Source organism: Pelmatolapia mariae, linkage group LG6, assembly GCF_036321145.2.
Source record: "Pelmatolapia mariae isolate MD_Pm_ZW linkage group LG6, Pm_UMD_F_2, whole genome shotgun sequence".
Classification (NCBI taxonomy): Eukaryota; Metazoa; Chordata; class Actinopteri; order Cichliformes; family Cichlidae; genus Pelmatolapia; species Pelmatolapia mariae.
The window spans coordinates 7102735-7122473 of NC_086232.1; the positions used below are offsets into that span (position 1 = coordinate 7102735).

Consider the following 19739-nt stretch of genomic DNA (forward strand, 5'->3'; position numbering starts at 1 on the left):
CTTGCTCTCTGACCAGATCATATAGGCAGTGCTTGAAGCAGTGATGATCTAATTGCCATATTGCCAGAATAAATGATCTGGAAGCTGTTAGGCTTACTTACAGCAGTAGCATTGTCTGCACCTGCATAAACTCCAGGACACATTTACAAATAGTGTTTGTTGTTGTTTGCGCTCCAGCTGCAGCTGCAGGTTTGAACTCTGCAAAATGTCCTGTGATTGGGGTTTTTTTTTGTTTTTGTTTTTGTTTCTAGAGTTGATATTTTGGGTATGGTATCTTTTGATGAAAAATACAAGAGTAAAAGTGCTTTTAACATGTGCTTCAAAGCTAAGTTTGACTGGGAACCTCAAAGCTCAATATCCTGCATCCACAGAAATTCACTGCAGCCTATGTAATGTTTGAATTTATTCCAGTCTATCTTGCAAATACATGTTTGTACTGCAATGTCATGCACAAACACAAACTATTAGATCCTTAAGATCAAACCTATGTCAAAATTGTTTCATTATTTTGGTCCATTGGGGTGTGGTAGGCCATCAAAGGCCGCTACTAGAAACTCAGAATATTACATGAAATTGCTTGCTTGGCCAAAAATGGGTAAATAATGTAATTTGGTAAAAAACATTAAAAACTACAATTTTCATGTGTTGAGTTTAGAATGAAAGCAATTTTACCTAAATCGCATGATATGGTACTGTCAATAACAAGGAATCAAAAAAGGTGGTTATAATGGGTTTCAATTGGCCACAAATGGCCACGATAGAGCCAAGAGGAACAATTTAGTGTATAGTGAATATTATTGACATTATTAAGGAGCTGATGTTGAAAATTAAAAAATCTGAAAAAAATACACACCTTTGGGAAGTTTCATTCCATTTGCATTAACAGAACAAAAATGGTTGAAAAGCGAAAAACAAAGTGGCCACAAATGGCCAGGATAGAGACCTGAGGGTTAAAGGCAAGTGGTTTAACTTAGTTTTGAAATTAATCATTTTATAGTCTCTTTATAATATAGTTTTGTTTGCTAAAAAGCAAAACAAAACAGACATCTATTGTCCTCCCAGTACTCCAAAAACTCAATTAACTTTTTAATTTTAAATAATAAATAAAAATACTATGTTATGTGGAAACCATCGTATACAAGTTGCTCTTTGACCACAAATAGTGTCTGTATCAAAACATATAAAATATATGACAAATATGATCAATTTCATATTATTTGATATGAGATTTATATTTGTAGATAATCACTGAACCCAAATGTTATTTAATTATAACTGAATGCAGTTGTGGATTTATAAATAGGCCTGATTTCCTTCCAGCATACTCAGATCATACAAAATATCTTCCAGTAATAAACTAAATATTTTATAGTAAAGTTCATGTATTTTTCAAGAAATTGAGCATTTATTCCAAGCCATTAACCACTGTGCTTTGATGTTTAAGGAGAAGGTATTAAACAGAAGCACTTAATTTTAACTACATTGAATGTTAGTATCGACTACTATCAGTGCTAACCTACCTGTACATCTTAAGTGTGACTGTGCCGTAGACAATGGAGAAACCAAGCATTCGCACCCAGCGGAGCAGGATGCACCTGAAGGTGCTTGGCCTGAAGTACATGATAAAGACCTGCAGAGATAGAGAAAGAAATGCTTAGTAAAAGAAAAACTACAGCTATACACGACAGGGTAACCAACAGTTTCTATTGGTGTATAGATAGTTGGCCCAACCAGTTATTAGGTTTAGGGGGCGGTCACTTTTTCACCATGTAGGTTTTGGATTTCTTTCTCCTTAATAATAAACGCCTTCATTTAGAAACTGCATTTTGTGTTTACTTGTCTTATCTTTGTCTAATATGTAATTTTGTTGGATAATCTAACAGATTTAAGTGTGACAAATTTATCAAAAAATAGAAGGAGGTAAACACACCACTGTATGTACATTACCAGTCAAAAGTTTGGACACACCTTCTCATTTAATGTTTTTTCTTTATTTTTAATACTTTCTACATTGTAGATACAAACTGAAGACATTGGACATATGAAGCAAGATATATGGAATTATGTAGCAAAGAAAAAATTGATAAAGAACTCTTATATCTCTTATATTTAAGATTCCTGAAAGTAGCCACCCTTTGCTTTGCTGACAGCGCTGCAAACCGTTGCCCTTCTCTCAGTGAGCTTCATGATGTCGTCACCTGAACAGGTTTTTACTTCACATGTGTGCCTTGTCAGGGTTCATTTGTGAAATTTCATGCCTTCTTAAAGGAGTTGGGACCATCAGTTGTGTTGTGCAGAAGTCAGGTTGGTACACAGCTGACAGCCCTATTTGACAACTGTTAGAATTCATATTATGGAAAGAACCAGTCAGCTAATTAAAGAGGAACAACAGTCCACGATTATTTTAAGAACTGAAGGTCAGTCAGTCCACAAAATTGCTAAAACTTTGAGTTCCCCAAACATGCTTCCAGACTGTGTAAGGGCTATTTGACCAACAAGGAGAGTGATGGAGTGCTGCCCCAGATGGCCTGGCCTCCACAGTCACCTGACCTAAACCCATTCGAGATAGCTTGGGATGAGATGGACTTCAGAGTGAAAGCAAAAGGGCTAACAAGTGCTCAGCATCTCTGGGAACTCCTTCAAGACTGTTGGGAAACCATTTCAGGTGACGACCTCATGAAGCTCATCGATGGAATGCCAAGAGTGTGCAAAGCAATAATCAAAGCAAAGGGTGGCTATTTTGATCTAATCAAATTTAAAACACGTTTTGAGTTGTTTCACACTTCACACTGTTTATTACATAATTCCATTTCATTTCATAGTTTTGAAGTCTTCTATGATGTAAATAATCTTGAAAATAAAGAAAACCCTTCAGTGACAATGTGTGTCCAAAGGTTTGACTGGTAGTGTATACATACACACACCACAACTGTTTTTACTGTTGCCTCTGCTGACCGTATAAGCGCACATCACGCCTGACTGTAATCCAGGAATTAAAACTCACTTTGCTGTGATGGTAGCATGAGCAAAACAGTGTCAGCCACTCAGGATAAGAGCATAAGCTATATCTTGTGATAATGTAAATGCAAACATACATCACTGTGTTCAAACTGCTTATACAGAATAAACTGTTTAGAGTGACAACTTATAGAATAAAAGTCATGGCAGGAAGGCACGTTTAATCAGTATAAATGGCCAGCACACAAATACAGATTGGGGTCTCTGTTATAGATGGAGCTGCACAGCAGAAAGAAATAATGTGATTGGTCAACCCAAAGATATAGTGCAGTGAGTAAGCTGAGCAAAATAAAACAATCAATGACAGAATGAATCAATCAATCCAATAATCCAGTAACTCTAGTGATTATTTATTGGGAACCTGTGTTCTCCAGTGCAGATTTGCATCATGGGGTTCTAAACCAAGCTCTCCTCTGATCTGACATTGTATTTATTAACTATATACTCAAATCACTTTAAAGCTGAGGCTAAAAATGAGATCAGATATCCTGATGTCTTCTAGATGCCAGTGATATCCAATAATAAAGCTTAAATCCTCCTCAATAAAACCAGTACAGTTCAGTAATATAAAAATAAAGTTGCTGTTCTTATAAAGCTGAACTAATGAGTGCAGAGGGACAACAGTTGTTGTTCTCTAAAAAGTAGTTACTAAGTACCCAAAAGGTACCTACTACTACAGGTACTACTACACCGAGACACTCATATTAATCTTTTTTTTGTTGACATTAGAAAATCCTGCTACATTAACAGGTCATGGTGGATTTCAAAACCGGCTTGAGTATGTTGGTGGGATGGTCAACAACCTTCCTTCATGCAGGGGATTTATTTGTAGATGAAATGGCAACTTTACTTCAGTGACACCCCAGTGAGATGACAGACCGAACTCTGACCTTTCATCTGGGGCTTTTAGAACTACAGTCAGCTATGTGGGCTGCAGGTCACCCTTGAATTAAAAAAAAAAACCCTCTCACAACATGATCCCAAATATTTGCTCATTTCCAGTCTTGCTTCCACCTCTTACGTCACCACAGCAGGTTTTAGATCTTTAATTTCATAACTGAAATATATCCTGTATTCATGTTTGTATATTCTTGCCTTCCATGCTTTCATCTGCATCATCATTTTGTATAGTTCTACACAAAATGAACTGACACATGTATCTCTGCATTTACATTTCTTTTTCTTCTTTCAGCTGCTCCCTTTAAGGGTTGCAACCGCAGATCATCTGCCTCCATTACATTATATCTACATTTACATTTACAAGTACTTATTCACAGAAATTGACATTTATGATATTTGCATTTATTACTGGCATTGTTATTATTATTTAGCTCTTAAATGGATACCAAATACACATGCAGGCTGCTATCTGAATAAAGGTGAGATGACTTGACTATATTTTAGTTTGCCCATCATCGATAGGTTTGAATGGCATGTGGGAGGGGCTTCTGTATTTGCAGAGTTCGCCCTTCTTATTGACATCACACAGAGCCAAGAGTCCTGAATCCTGAGCTTTTTGTTTGCATGGATTACTTGTAAGATGACTCTGTTTCATAGAAGCACCTACCACTGTAACAGCATATATAACATAATAGGTCCACTTAACTGTGTGTGCAAAACACTGCAATCCACTACACATCTTACTTTTGTATAGCAGATTCAATAAATCTTAAAAATGAATGCGTCCTATATATTATACTGTAAAAAAATAGCTTTGAAGATCATCACTTAAATATTCTTCAAATGTTAAAGTCAGCATTTTGTTTTGTTTTTTAAGCTGTCCTGCCTACAGCTTCAACAAGCTGAATATGGTCTGCACCCACAGTTACTTTGCCAAGAGGAGCTCTATAAACTCTCTATAGCAGGGGTCCCCAATCCCAGTCCACGAGGGCCGGTGTCCCTGCAGGTTTTAGATGTGTCCTTGATCCATGACAGCTGATTTAAATGGATAAATTACCTTCTCACCATGTCTTGAAGTACTCCAGAGGCCTGGTAATGAACTAGTCATGCGATTCAGGTGTGTTGACCCAGGGTGAGATCTAAAACCTGCAGGGACATCGGCCCTCGTGGACTGGGATTGGGGACCGCTGCTCTATAGGCTCATCTTGATATCCAGTTTCTTTTTATTTTATTATTTTTATTTTTTTTTTAAGAGTTTGCATGCTCTTCCTGTGTTTGTGTGGGCTCGCTTCCTCCCAGTCCAAAGACATGCAGTTAGTGGGGTTAGGATAGCGGGTGAATCTAAATTGCCCATAGGTATGAATGTAAGTGTGAATAGTTGTCTGTCTCTTTGTATTAGCCCTGCGACTTTCCAGAATTGCCATGACCCCAGGAAGCAGCCAGCCAAAAGGAGCCGGTCACCCAGTCCAGAGCCAACACCTGTGACTGCAAGCACCCTGGACCCCACACTCCATGAATGCAGGGCAGGAATGCTACCCCACCACCAACCAGGGCAGACACCACAAAACGTCAGCCACAGCCCACCGCGCCCAGAAGATTTGGCCTTGTAAGATGGATAGAGCTCAGTCATATTTTATGGTTGGGAAGGAAACTGAGTCATCCATTTCTGACAATAGTTCATACATTTTTATAGCAAATTGTTTGTCTAACAAGCTCGATTTGATCCATTTTGTAATGTACCATTGTACATTCTCTATTGTACTCTATTTTATTCTATTCTCTTAGAAGTAGGGATAAATATTTGATAATTCTAGACCACCATTTTATCTTTTGCCTTCTGTAGAGTTTTTCAACTTATTCATGATGATTTATTTTCCCATAAAAATTTTGAGATTTTGCATCCAGAGAGCAAAGTGAACTGAAGTCAAATTTCTTGTTTGTGTACACAAACTTGGCTTGTCATTTTACCCAAATAGATTTAGTTAACAGGTGGCAAATTGTCTCAATTGTATGTTTGAGAGACAAGACTGGCATACTGGGCTGTTACTCTCACCACACCTCAGCTAAAGCTTGGCCTCTTCCAAATCAAAGGCCAAGAAAAATCCTGTTTCAGAATTAGGATTGTCTCATGTCTCATGATCATCCATCCATCCATCCATCCATCCATCCATCCATCCATCCATCCATCCGTAGCAGGGACAGCAGCCTAAGCAGAGAAGCCCAGACCTCACTCTTCCCGGCCTTCTCCTTCACCTTGTCCGGGGGAACCCCAAGGCAATCCCAGGCCAGCCAAGGGATATAATTTCTCCAGCGTGTCATCTCATCCTTGTCAGATGCTCGATCCACCTCAACTGGCTCCTTTCAATGTGGAGGAGCAGCGGCTCTACTCTGAGCCCCTCCCAGATGGCCGAACTATCCCTATCTCTGTTGGAGAGGCCAGCCACCCTTCAGAGAAAGCTCATTTCCGCATGTATTACATGATCATGTTTCTTTTTAAATCTACAATCTAATGCAACCACCAAATACAAAGCACCTTATGAAGTGAATCATTGCTCTATTATACTCTCAAAATTCACGCCCAGAATCCATTAACATGTTCACACACTCGACATTAAACTAAATCATCTGTAATGCGGAGCACAGGACCAGCTCTGCACACACTAAATCACTCTGTAGATCAAATTGACTGACACTTTCAGATAGATTAAAAGAAAAAAATCACATCCGGGTTATGTTAACGGCTCTTTAATTGGTAAAATGAATCTAAAGATTGATTGATAATCTATGACCGGAGCTGAGGGAGGTTATGAAATGTGCCGACGATGAACACGCCCTCGCATTTCTCATACACGCCCTCAACCCATTCACCCTCCCTACAAATCGTCCATTGTCACATAATCTAAGATGTGGAGCTGTGCAGTGATCCGTGAAGAGCTCTAATCTGTGGGGCTCTCAGTCGGCTGGCTCGGTCAGAAACTCACCGGGAAGTAGAGGAGCAGGGAGCCGAACAAGATTGTCTCCAGCAGCAGCAGGCCAGAAGCCCGGATCCGCTGGGGGTGGAGGAGGAGAGGAACAGCTATTATGAGAAGCTGTTGCAAACAGCACTACAGAATATAACACACATTAATGTAATGTGGATTATGCTACTACTACTGCTACATCTGCGGTTGATTTTATGATTAGGATCAATTACCAGACTAAAAGTTTCATACAATAAGATGATGAATAAAAACTGGATTGATTTTTTTAACATAATGTATTTGGCTCAGCAGTCACCGTCACCCTTCCATCTAAACATGATCTATATGGTGGCCTTGCTAAGCCAAAAGATCTGACTCACCCGGTTGCGACGATGCCGGTAGGCCACCAGCATGCTGATGAAAATGAGGAGCATGAAGACCCCCTGGATGGCGAGCACACCAGACCTAAGAAGCCAGTCCTCCTGCACCCAGCATGGGGTACCGTCCTGGCAGCTCTTACAGCCCGGCCAGCAGGGGAGACAGATGGGCATGTTCGGGTAACACATACCATTGCTGTCACTCTCATTCACAGGGGCTCCATCTGCATCGCATACAGACACACACATCTATTCAACCTACACAAAGCCATGGCAAAACCTCATATACATGCGACCTCCACAAGGAGCTTAAAACAGTATGTTAAAAGTTTGCATAGATTGTGTCTAAATGATTAATCTTAATTTTAGAAATAATCTTTTTTAGTTTTGAATTTTAACTTTGAAAGATCTGGTTTAATAATTAGCACAATTCCTGTTGTTGTAGATGGTCCAAAACCAATGGGTGCTGTCATGGTGGCTGCATCTATGATTTAAACGGTCTGACTACTAAGAAAACCAGCCTAAAGAGACCTGGTAGCCTGCTGCCTTTGCAGATGCTTGAAAAGAGTTAATTTGTTAGCAGCAGTGGATAGTTGATCGTCGCCTGGGCACAGTTTGCACTTTACCATCACTTTCTTGTTCTTTGATGCAAAACAAATAAAAGTAATGTCTATATCTTTGCTTCTCAAAAGCAGAAAAAAAAAGAAAAAGGACACATTGGACACATTTGATTTTTTTTTTGTATAATACAAGTAAGTGACAGTGTGGTCAATCAACTATGACCCTCCGAAAAAAGAAAAACATATTTTTAGATTTGATTTTTGTAAATCCCCCAATCTGGACATAAAACAATAGACAGAGCTGCTAGGTCAAAGTTAAGGCAGCAACCTCCAGGGAGTTTCACAGTTAAACCAACAGATTACTTAATATCTGTTGACTTACCTGAGTCCTGAGGTGATACGTCAGGGCTGTAGTATCCTTCTTTACAGCGACAGCAGTACTGACCCAATCGAAAGCCCCGGCCTGGAATGGGAATACACTGCAAGAAACACGGAGTGTTTGTTTTTTCCTTTCTTTTGTTGTTATCTATCTATCTATCTATCTATCTATCTATCTATCTATCTATCTATCTATCTATCTATATATATATATATATATATATATATATATATATATATATATATATATATATATATATATATATATATATATATATATATATATGAAAACTATTTTCAGTTTCACTGGGAATGTTTCCAAAAAACAGAGCACATGTTTAAGTTTAATAATGTAGTTTTTCAAAACACATGGAAACGCTCCTTGATTACTGGAGCATTTAGGCAGTAGCGACTTCTCTAATGCTAACATTTTTTCAAGCTTAAGGGTCATGTCCCCATCATGGAAGCAGTGGCTTACATAAACACCTTGTAATAAAAGTCCACACAGGTGCCCACTTGAGAAGTGCAGGGTAACAGCAAACGTTTATCAGATGTTAGTATGTGCTTAGTGCAGAGGGGAAGGGTGATGTGGTGCAGAGTTTGGCTGAAGTATAGTCTGACATGTAGATATCACCTCATAGATATTTAGATGAGTACCTAAGATGCTTTTGTAAATTTGGTGTCAAATCAGTTAGAATTATAACTCCGTAATATACGATATGCCATCAGGGTACCATAAAGTTTACCTTATTAATACACAAATTTTAACCCACTATGACACACTTTTGCATCAAAAGTATGAAAGTTCCTAGAAATCACTACCAGTATGTTTCAAATTAGTAACTCCAGCATGACCACTGAAACTGCGTAGTGCGTTTCCAAGAAACAGAACATTAGTGAAAAACTTTCAGACACAGCAGACCGTAACACTGCATTTTCTTCTTACACTTTAACTGGTTTATGTGGAAAGCATCTCTGTCTGAATTGAAGACATAACAAAGTAAACACATAAAAAACATAAAGAAAATAAATGTTTCTTTTGGTCCCCAGGCTATGATTTTTTACTTTTAGTGGAGATATCATCTTAAATTCCAGAGCGGGACCACTCCTCCTTCACGCCCCTTCCGACCTCAGACTATAAGTGCCCCCTTCTCCAATACCTGCTGTTCTTATTTCCATGCCCCACTCCCCCCCCCCCCGCACCCCCCCTTTCCCTCTCTTCTCCTCTTCTCTCCTCCTCCCTTCCTTCATTCCCTTCTCGTTAGTACATGGGGATCTGCGAGCCATCTTGGGAGCCGTCAGGCCTTCCCCAAACCGCAGCACCAGTTCCTCATCCCTCTTTGCTCATCGTTTCCGAGGATGTGGTCCCAGCTAGTGAAATTTGATTTAATTTTCACTCTGACAATGAATTGTGGCACAGATTTTATATAGTATTGCTGAGCCATAATACATGTTTTATAAAGAAAAAACAGACAAGGCGGTGGCATTAACATGCATCTAATAATCTCGGGACATAAACATGAAAGTAGATCATGTTTAGATGGTAAAAACAAAAAGCTGGGAGCCAAAAAACAAAGCTAGACTAGACTGTGTGTCCCAGGTTAAAATCATGTTGACCTGTGAGGATATGAAACAGCAGCACATTAAAAACAGGGTCACATTACTCTCTCTCACTCTATTTCCCTCTGATGCTAGCTTCAATTTAGCTTCAGCTGGGACAGAGAAGCAAATGCACACACACACACACACACACACACACACACACACACACACACACACACACACACACACACACACACACACACACACACACACACACACACACGGATGCCGCGTGTTAATCTAAGTTAAAAGCTAAATGGATACATAATGCCTCAACTGAGAGCATTATCCTTTTCTAGAGAAATCCTGTTCAACAGCAAATAGTCACACACAGACACACACACAGACACACACACACACACACACACACACACACACACACGCACGCACACACACACACACACACACACGTACTGTATATATAAACTCACAGCTCCCTTATCAGATGCTAATGGCACAGGTTGAACATTAATGTGATGTGGATTATACACAGTACATCTCAAGCAGATATTTGTAGTAAATCAGTAGATTCACTCTGTAATGTTTAAGCTGAAACTTACCAGCCACTTCTAAAGCTTTACAGCCTCTTGGCTTCCTCAGAGCCTCAGGTTTTCATCAGTGTTTATAGTAACAGCCTGACATTTGACCTAACATAATATAAAGTATTACTGCATACAGTGGCTCTGATTAACTGCTGAACTGTCCTAAAAAGTCCTCTGCTGTTCTTAAAGTTTATATCACAAGTTTGCTTCAATAACTGTATTTGTTGTAGCAAAATTCAATGTTTGTGTGAATAGTTAGCATCATCTGTGTTTTAGTGTGGTACTTAATGGCTGATAAAAGGAGGGTTATTCTAGCATAAGAGCAAATCAAGTATAAATGACAAACGGTCAACTTTTGTTGTTTAACCTTTCAATCCTATACTTAGGTCCTCTCTCCAGTAAAACCTTACATAAGTGCATATACACAGCCCAAGTCAAATTATACACAGTAAACAATAAGTTGTGTTTTAATGATAACTCTATGCACAAATCAATTTAAAAACATCATACTGGTATTGCAAATGTTTTATTTAAAGTCAAATTTTCACCTACAACTAATTCATGAGAGCCTGTGTAGGTGAACCATGTGGAAAAGCAATCCCCCCACCCCCCCAAAAAAAAGAGATGAGAGAGAAGAAACGGGCTAGAATTTTAAAAAGGAATGACTGCACATTTTCAGGGAATCTCTCAAAGAGCAAAATGACACCATTGTACTGGATCACACACATTAAAAGCACCACAGATAGTAATGAATGAAAAAGGAGAGACAGAAAGATGAGGACAGCTCGCTCAATGGTTCCATAAAAGAAGTGTCAACACAGACAACCTCTGTCCACTGTAAGCCGTGTTTGGAGGAGAGGGCTTCCCACTCCAACTGACCATTATTTATTATGAGGTTTGATATGGTGATAGATTACAAGCCAATAACAGAGCAGATATTGGACAACCAGGACAGAAGAAATGGATGACCCAGTACAAGCCAGGCAATGCAGGACGAGACAAAGGGTGCCATGTGGATTTGGGGATTTTTTTTTAGAGTGCTCTGCTCTTGTGTTTCAGACCTCTGTGAGTGTAGTGCATAAAAGGGAAGTATGTCAGCGGGCTGGATTATTTCAATAATCCATCAGATCATCCTGCAGCCTGCCACCCTGAACAGTCATCTTTAAATAGATGGCTGAGATGAGAGGTAGAGGATGGGTCTGCAGAGACAGCCTGGCAGGGAAAAGAGAAACCAACGTTGGACGGGCGGGGTGCAGCAGGTAGAACAGTTTAAGAGGCCAAAATGAAGTAACGAGCACCACCACTCAGGGCTTAAACCTTTTGGAGATCACAAACGTTTTAGAGTGTGCATGCAAGATGTAACTAAAAAGAATATAAACAGACATGTTTTCCATATTAGCTTTAGGTCGGGGCTCAGAGTGTGTTCTTTACATTAGAAACAGTAACTAGAAAAATAACCTCAGCAGAAAAACGTCAACATCTAAGAAGACAGCAGAGAAGCCCTATCTGCTGATGAAAAGCTGCTCAGCAGATAAAAATGATCACTGCATCTAAGATCATAGTCTGCGCTCCAGTTTCAAAATGTTTCTATTCCATCGTAGTTGTATTGACTTCAAGATATTTCAAGGATACAACTAACAGACAACTACAGATCTCTCTAATCTGTAGTTGTCTGTTAGCCCATTATATTTTGTCTTTGGTCCCACTTAAAACTACATGGCAAAAACACCTAGACCTTAAATTCAGTAATGAGAAGTGGGGCATTCTTTATCAGAACATCTTTGTTTCATTGTTCTGTTTATGTAAGATGTACCCCAACTCACCTTTAGATGTCTTTGTTATTGAACATGCACTGGAACAATCATCGATACTGGAATAAGAGCTGAGAGCTTAAGATCACAACATTATTATGTGAAGTCAAAGGAGTTTGCAAAGAAAAGCGTCTGGACTTCTTTAAGTTGCTTGAAGACGTTTCACCTCTCATCCGAGAAGCTTCTTCAGTTCTAAGGTCAAATGGCCGAGAGTCCCAGATTTAAACCCAGTGGGAGTATCCCCCCAAAGAGGAAAGAGACAAAGGACCCCCTGGTGATCCTCTAATCACATGAGCCAAGGTGTGAAAGCGGGTGTGGGACCTAATCAGCCAGGGTTTCGGGTGTGCTCATTGTGAAACCTGGCCCCACCTTGTCATGTGAATTCCTGAGGTCAGATGGCCCAGGATGTGAGTGGGCATTAAGGCGTCTGGGGAGGGAACTCAAAACTGGATTATAGATGGCAGACAGTTGGTGTCGTAAACCACCGCCTCTGTTCAAAGATGGTCGCTCACAGTGGACATAGATGGCCTCTTTCACTCCTCTTTCAAACCATCTGTCCTCTCTGTCCAAAATGTGAACGTTGGCATCCTCAAAAGAGTGACCTTTATCCTTAAGATGCAGATGGACTGCTGAGTCTTGTCCTGTGGAGGTGGCTCTTCTATGTTGTGCCATGCGCTTGTGAAGTAAGTGGCTGTTTGGTCTCTCCAATGTAGAGGTCTGGGCATTCCTCACTGCACTGTACAGCATACACCACGTTGTTAAGTCTGTGTTTTGGAGTTTTGTCTTTCGGGTGAACCAGTTTCTGTCTGAGTGTGTTGCTGGGTCTGAAGTACACTGGGATGTCGTGCTTGGAGAAAACTCTCCTGAGTTTCTCTGATACACCGGCTACATAAGGGATGACAACGTTGTTGCGTCTGTCTTTCTTATCCTCCCTCGCTGGTGTCTGATCTTCTTTTCTGTGCCTCTTTGTTGACTTTAAGAACGCCCAATTAGGATAACCGCATGTTTTGAGTGCTTCCTTTACGTGTGTGTGTTCCTTCTTTTTCCCTTCAGGCTTAGAGGGAACATGTTCTGCCCGGTGGTGTAGGGTCCTGATTACTCCAAGTTTGTGTTCCAGAGGGTGATGGGAGTCAAAGAGGAGGTACTGGTCCGTGTGTGTGGGCTTCCGGTAAACTTCGATGTTGAGGTTGCCATTCTCTTCAATGTGCACGGAGCAGTCCAGGAAAGGCAAACAGTTGTCCTTTGTGTCTTCCCTGGTGAACTTGATGTTCTTATCCACGGCGTTAATGTGCGCAGTGAAGGATTCCACTTCTCGTGTCTTGATTTTGACCCAGGTGTCATCTACATATCTGTACCAGTGGCTGGGTACTCTTCCTTTGAAAGAGCCAAGAGCCTTCCTTTCTACTTCCTCCATGTAAAGGTTGGCTACAATAGGTGATACGGGGGAGCCCATGGCACAGCCATGTTTTTGTCTGTAGAAACCTTCGTTGTATTTGAAATATGTAGTGGTGAGGCAGAGGTCTAACAGTGTGCAGATCTGATCGGGTGTGAAGTTGGTCCTGTCCTCCAAGGAGCTGTCTTCTTGTAGTCGTTTTCTGACAGTCTCCACTGCCTCCGTGGTGGGTATGCAAGTGAAGAGAGAGACTACATCAAAGGACACCATGGTTTCATCTGGATCCAGGGTAAGTTTCTGGACCTTGTCGGTGAAGTCGGTGGAGTTCTTAATGTGGTGTGGGGTGTTCCCCACGAGAGGTGCAAGGATGGTAGCCAGGTGTTTAGCAATGTTATAAGTGGCTGAGTTTATGCTACTGACTATGGGTCTGAGTGGGACCCCTTCCTTGTGGATTTTAGGAAGTCCATAAATGCAGGGTATGGCATCCCCTGGATAAAGGCGGTGATATGTAATGCGGTCAATGATTTTGTCCTTTTCGAGGTCTTGAAGGCAAGCTATAACCTTCTTTTTGTAGCTGCTTGTGGGGTCTCGCTTTAAAGCTTCGTAGGTATTGTTGTCACTGAGGAGAGTAGTGATCTTTGTGTGGTAATCTGTTGTGTTTAGGACCACGGTGCACCTTCCCTTATCCGCTGGTAATATAGTGATGTTGTGGTCTTTGCTCAGGGAAGCGACGGCCTTCTTTTCTTGTAATGTGAGGTTAGACGGAGGGACTTTCGCACTGGAGAGGGTGGCCCGACTGAAGACAGTCGGGAGAAATGGGTGAAGAACTTTTCAGACCGGAATCTCACTGAACCTGAAAAGAGGGTTTTAGCCAAAGGACTCAATTTTGCCATTTCTCCGCAACAGTTGCCCATAGTGGACCTCATCACAGCCACAGAAACCGCCATACGGATTAATAAATTATCACAGACAGAAGCAGAGCAAATCAGGATGAAAGTCTCAGCCACCCTCTCCAGTGCGAAAGTCCCTCCGTCTAACCTCACATTACAAGAAAAGAAGGCCGTCGCTTCCCTGAGCAAAGACCACAACATCACTATATTACCAGCGGATAAGGGAAGGTGCACCGTGGTCCTAAACACAACAGATTACCACACAAAGATCACTACTCTCCTCAGTGACAACAATACCTACGAAGCTTTAAAGCGAGACCCCACAAGCAGCTACAAAAAGAAGGTTATAGCTTGCCTTCAAGACCTCGAAAAGGACAAAATCATTGACCACATTACATATCACCGCCTTTATCCAGGGGATGCCATACCCTGCATTTATGGACTTCCTAAAATCCACAAGGAAGGAGTCCCACTCAGACCCATAGTCAGTAGCATAAACTCAGCCACTTATAACATTGCTAAACACCTGGCTATCATCCTTGCACCTCTCGTGGGGAACACCCCACACCACATTAAGAACTCCACCGACTTCACCGACAAGGTCCAGAAACTTACCCTGGATCCAGATGAAACCATGGTGTCCTTTGATGTAGTCTCTCTCTTCACTTGCATACCCACCACGGAGGCAGTGGAGACTGTCAGAAAACGACTACAAGAAGACAGCTCCTTGGAGGACAGGACCAACTTCACACCCGATCAGATCTGCACACTGTTAGACCTCTGCCTCACCACTACATATTTCAAATACAACGAAGGTTTCTACAGACAAAAACATGGCTGTGCCATGGGCTCCCCCGTATCACCTATTGTAGCCAACCTTTACATGGAGGAAGTAGAAAGGAAGGCTCTTGGCTCTTTCAAAGGAAGAGTACCCAGCCACTGGTACAGATATGTAGATGACACCTGGGTCAAAATCAAGACACGAGAAGTGGAATCCTTCACTGCGCACATTAACGCCGTGGATAAGAACATCAAGTTCACCAGGGAAGACACAAAGGACAACTGTTTGCCTTTCCTGGACTGCTCCGTGCACATTGAAGAGAATGGCAACCTCAACATCGAAGTTTACCGGAAGCCCACACACACGGACCAGTACCTCCTCTTTGACTCCCATCACCCTCTGGAACACAAACTTGGAGTAATCAGGACCCTACACCACCGGGCAGAACATGTTCCCTCTAAGCCTGAAGGGAAAAAGAAGGAACACACACACGTAAAGGAAGCACTCAAAACATGCGGTTATCCTAACTGGGCGTTCTTAAAGTCAACAAAGAGGCACAGAAAAGAAGATCAGACACCAGCGAGGGAGGATAAGAAAGACAGACGCAACAACGTTGTCATCCCTTATGTAGCCGGTGTATCAGAGAAACTCAGGAGAGTTTTCTCCAAGCACGACATCCCAGTGTACTTCAGACCCAGCAACACACTCAGACAGAAACTGGTTCACCCGAAAGACAAAACTCCAAAACACAGACTTAACAACGTGGTGTATGCTGTACAGTGCAGTGAGGAATGCCCAGACCTCTACATTGGAGAGACCAAACAGCCACTTCACAAGCGCATGGCACAACATAGAAGAGCCACCTCCACAGGACAAGACTCAGCAGTCCATCTGCATCTTAAGGACAAAGGTCACTCTTTTGAGGATGCCAACGTTCACATTTTGGACAGAGAGGACAGATGGTTTGAAAGAGGAGTGAAAGAGGCCATCTATGTCCACTGTGAGCGACCATCTTTGAACAGAGGCGGTGGTTTACGACACCAACTGTCTGCCATCTATAATCCAGTTTTGAGTTCCCTCCCCAGACGCCTTAACGCCCACTCACATCCTGGGCCATCTGACCTCAGGAATTCACATGACAAGGTGGGGCCAGGTTTCACAATGAGCACACCCGAAACCCTGGCTGATTAGGTCCCACACCCGCTTTCACACCTTGGCTCATGTGATTAGAGGATCACCAGGGGGTCCTTTGTCCCTCTTTGGGGGGAAACTCCCACTGGGTTTAAATCTGGGACTCTCGGCCATTTGACCTTAGAACTGAAGAAGCTTCTCGGATGAGAGGTGAAACGTCTTCAAGCAACTTAAAGAAGTCCAGACGCTTTTCTTTGCAAACTCCTTTGACTACGATGACCTGGATGACTGAGAACCTTCACAGACATTATTATGTGGAACTGCAACACTAGATCCTACTGTATATTGGAGAAGATACACAATAGTGTGTATATGTCTTGAGATATCCCTCATTTCTATATATTTTGCAAGGAAAATGGGAAATTGGTACGAGTTACATTAACATGCAAATGTTAATGGAAGGAAGGTGGTATGGCAGCCTTTATTCCATATTTGTACATTAGATGTCAAGGAGATGTAAGTAGAAGTGACTCAAACGCCGGACCCCAAGTGAACGCCAGTGCATTTATTTACAATGACTCTTAAATACCAGTTCAGAAAGGTCAAAATAGTAGGAACAGTAGAAGCTCTTGAGGGTTTCCTCAAAATCCACACAGAATCCAATCCTCTGCCAAAGCCCACCTATCATGGTCCGTGGGAGCAGCTGTGGGGAGTTGTCATCAGGATGGTTCACTGGCTACTCTCTTGGGCGGAGCTGCCTGCCTCACACCTGAGCCTTATTTCACTGTTAACCACAAGGGACTATTTAAGCCAGCGCAACCGGCTACTCATGTTGTTTAGTCTCCTTACCATCCTGTTCTGGATTCAAGGCTCACTTCCTTCGTTGCCATTTCCCATTTCCCTGGCCCTGTGTACTACCGTGGGTCCAATTGCGGTGTCTTAGAACAGCCTCTCCCATAAGCTGTTCCCACTTCCTCCGGCTCCTGCATTACCCCTGTGTTTCCTCGTGTTTTTGCCCGACCCCCTCTGGAAATAAAGTATTGGATATAGTTCGCAACCAGTGTATTGAGTCTGCTTCTGGGTCCTGCCTCCGTGCGAATTTCAGTTCATGACTCCACCTCGCTTGACGGGAATTTATTTATTTTGCGGTTTGCAGATAGGAAAACTTCTCCAATGCCAACTTTATGGCCAGCAGCTCCCGGTGACTAACATTGAAGACACAACGAGAGAAAAAGGCACATGGATGCATCTTACCCAAATCTTGCTGCGAGAGAACAACTCCAGAATCTGAGATGCCCACCTCCACAATGAACTGTTCACTCAGATCGGGTTGTACAAGAACAGCTGCTGTGGGTGAAGAGCTGCTTCAGCTTGTCGAATGTGGCTTGGGCTGCAGAACTACACTGAAACATGTGCCTCGGAGAAGTGAGAGTAGTTAGCCTTGATCAGTCTACCACGGCCTTAACATTCACCAGGTCAGCCTTCATTTGCCCTCTCCCAACAGTGAAGCCCAAGAAAGACACAGTCAGCATGAGACACATTTTTCTCCCTTTACACAGACGCATTGGATGACCAGACAGACATGTTTCTCATGCTCCTGCAGGGGCTTTGGGAAAATCAGTATATCATCAAGGTACACAAACACAAAATGATTAATGAAGTGCCTTAGGACATTATTAACCAGGACCTGAAACACAGCTGGAGCATTTGTCAAACCAGATACTCAAAGTGGCCAGGATGCATACTAAACACTATTTTCCACTCATGTCTTTTTCTCATTCTCACCAGATGAAAAGGGTTGGAAGGCTACAGTTTTGTGATGATAGTGTCGCCTTGAAAGAGTCCAAATGCTGAGGTGAGGAGTGGTAAGGTTTTTTTTTTCTGTAATTTTGTTCATGCTGTGGAAATCTATTCAGAGGCGAAGTGTTTCATCCTTTTTCTTGATGAAGAAAAACCCAGCACTAAGGGGAGATGATGATGGAAGGATAATACCAGCAGCAAGACTCTGTGGTACATTTCTCTATGGCTTCTTGCTGGGGTTTGGACAGACTATATAAGTGGCTGGTGGGCAAAGGTGCTCCGGGTAGGAGGTCTAAATTTTATCCCACTCTGTAATTAATAAAAGCTTTGAGTGACTAAATTTGGGAATTGATGGTGATTTTACCCAGAACCATGAGCCGGAGTAGGAAGGAGTTATCAGAAAGATGTCAGAATCTACACTGTGCCAGACACGGCCTTTCGGCCGCACCAGAAAAGTTGCTGCAAAGGCGCTTTTGTTACCGCAATACAGACAGACACCAGCCACAAAACGTTTTCTTCGCGTCTGTGGATACAGCTGGGCCCGACCAAGCTGAATCTGGCTGCTTCATCTAGGTTGGATTGTTCTGTCAAGGAGACGTAAGTAGAAGAAGGATTCAAACGCAGGGCTCCAAGTGAACGTCAGCTCATTTCTTTACAGTGACTCTTAAACAACAGAAAGGTAGTGAACAGTAGTAACAGTCCAGTCTCCTCAAAGGTTTCCTCAAAGTCCTAACACTATCCAATCTTCTCCCAAATCCACACAAGAACCAGCTCACTACTTCACATCTTGAAAGGTAATCCTGGGCACAAAAACAGGAAGGTAAGAATCTATTTCGCAGGCAGGCAACCGCAACAGCAAGGCTAGGAGACATGCTGCACTGTTTCTCTAGCCATGATCCAGTGAAGACTGAGTCTCTGTTGCATCTTTATGAAGCAACCAAACAAGGTCATCAGGAGCAGGTGTGTGATTGACGCCAGGTGTGTGGGAGCCAGAAGGCAGGTAACCAGCCATGTCATGACACACACACAGACACAACAGTTTTGACAAGAACACCATTGGCTGAAATACACACCCAAACCATGATAGAGCCTCCGCTGTGTTTTACAGATGGCAGTAGACTCATACTGTTAGACCTTTTCTCAGCCCTGTGTCCTGAGATCCTGTGTCAGGTCTTTGTTGGATTTTTTCCTAGGACACGACTTTCAGATACGGTTTATCTGCTGTAGATAGTTGCCACTTTTGTTTCCTCCACTTGTTCAGTTTCCTCAAAGGAAACACTGCACACCAAGTCACACCAAGACATGCCAGGTTTTCAGCTAATAATAACTCTTTAGGAAATTATTTTATGTCTGTTAGTTTTGCTTTCGCTCCCAAAATTAGACAAAACTCTCCAACAGCTGTCTGAAGTCAGAGCTTTTGACTCACAGAGATTACTTTTACATATGCCAACCTCAGTCTTCTAAACTTTAGTCATGTTTAAAAGCATACAACACAGGAAATAAGAATAAATAAAATGTATTTTATTTATTTCTTTATTTTACAATACAACCTCAGAAAAATTGTTCTTATCAGTCTTTATCATTTCAAGTAATTTT

At 41.9% G+C, this 19739-nt stretch overlaps 1 protein-coding gene across 1 annotated transcript in view; it reads right to left on the bottom strand.

Annotated features, from left to right (window-relative positions):
- The window catches only part of gpr179 (G protein-coupled receptor 179), a 35617-nt gene that overhangs the window by 12011 nt on the left and 3867 nt on the right, over positions 1-19739 (bottom strand). The window contains exons 3-6 of the mRNA XM_063475740.1: positions 8198-8294; positions 7259-7479; positions 6900-6968; positions 1521-1630 (exon numbers count right to left, since the gene is read on the bottom strand). Coding sequence (XP_063331810.1) covers positions 1521-1630; positions 6900-6968; positions 7259-7479; positions 8198-8294 — 497 coding nt within the window. The remainder of the gene's footprint in view (positions 1-1520; positions 1631-6899; positions 6969-7258; positions 7480-8197; positions 8295-19739) is intronic.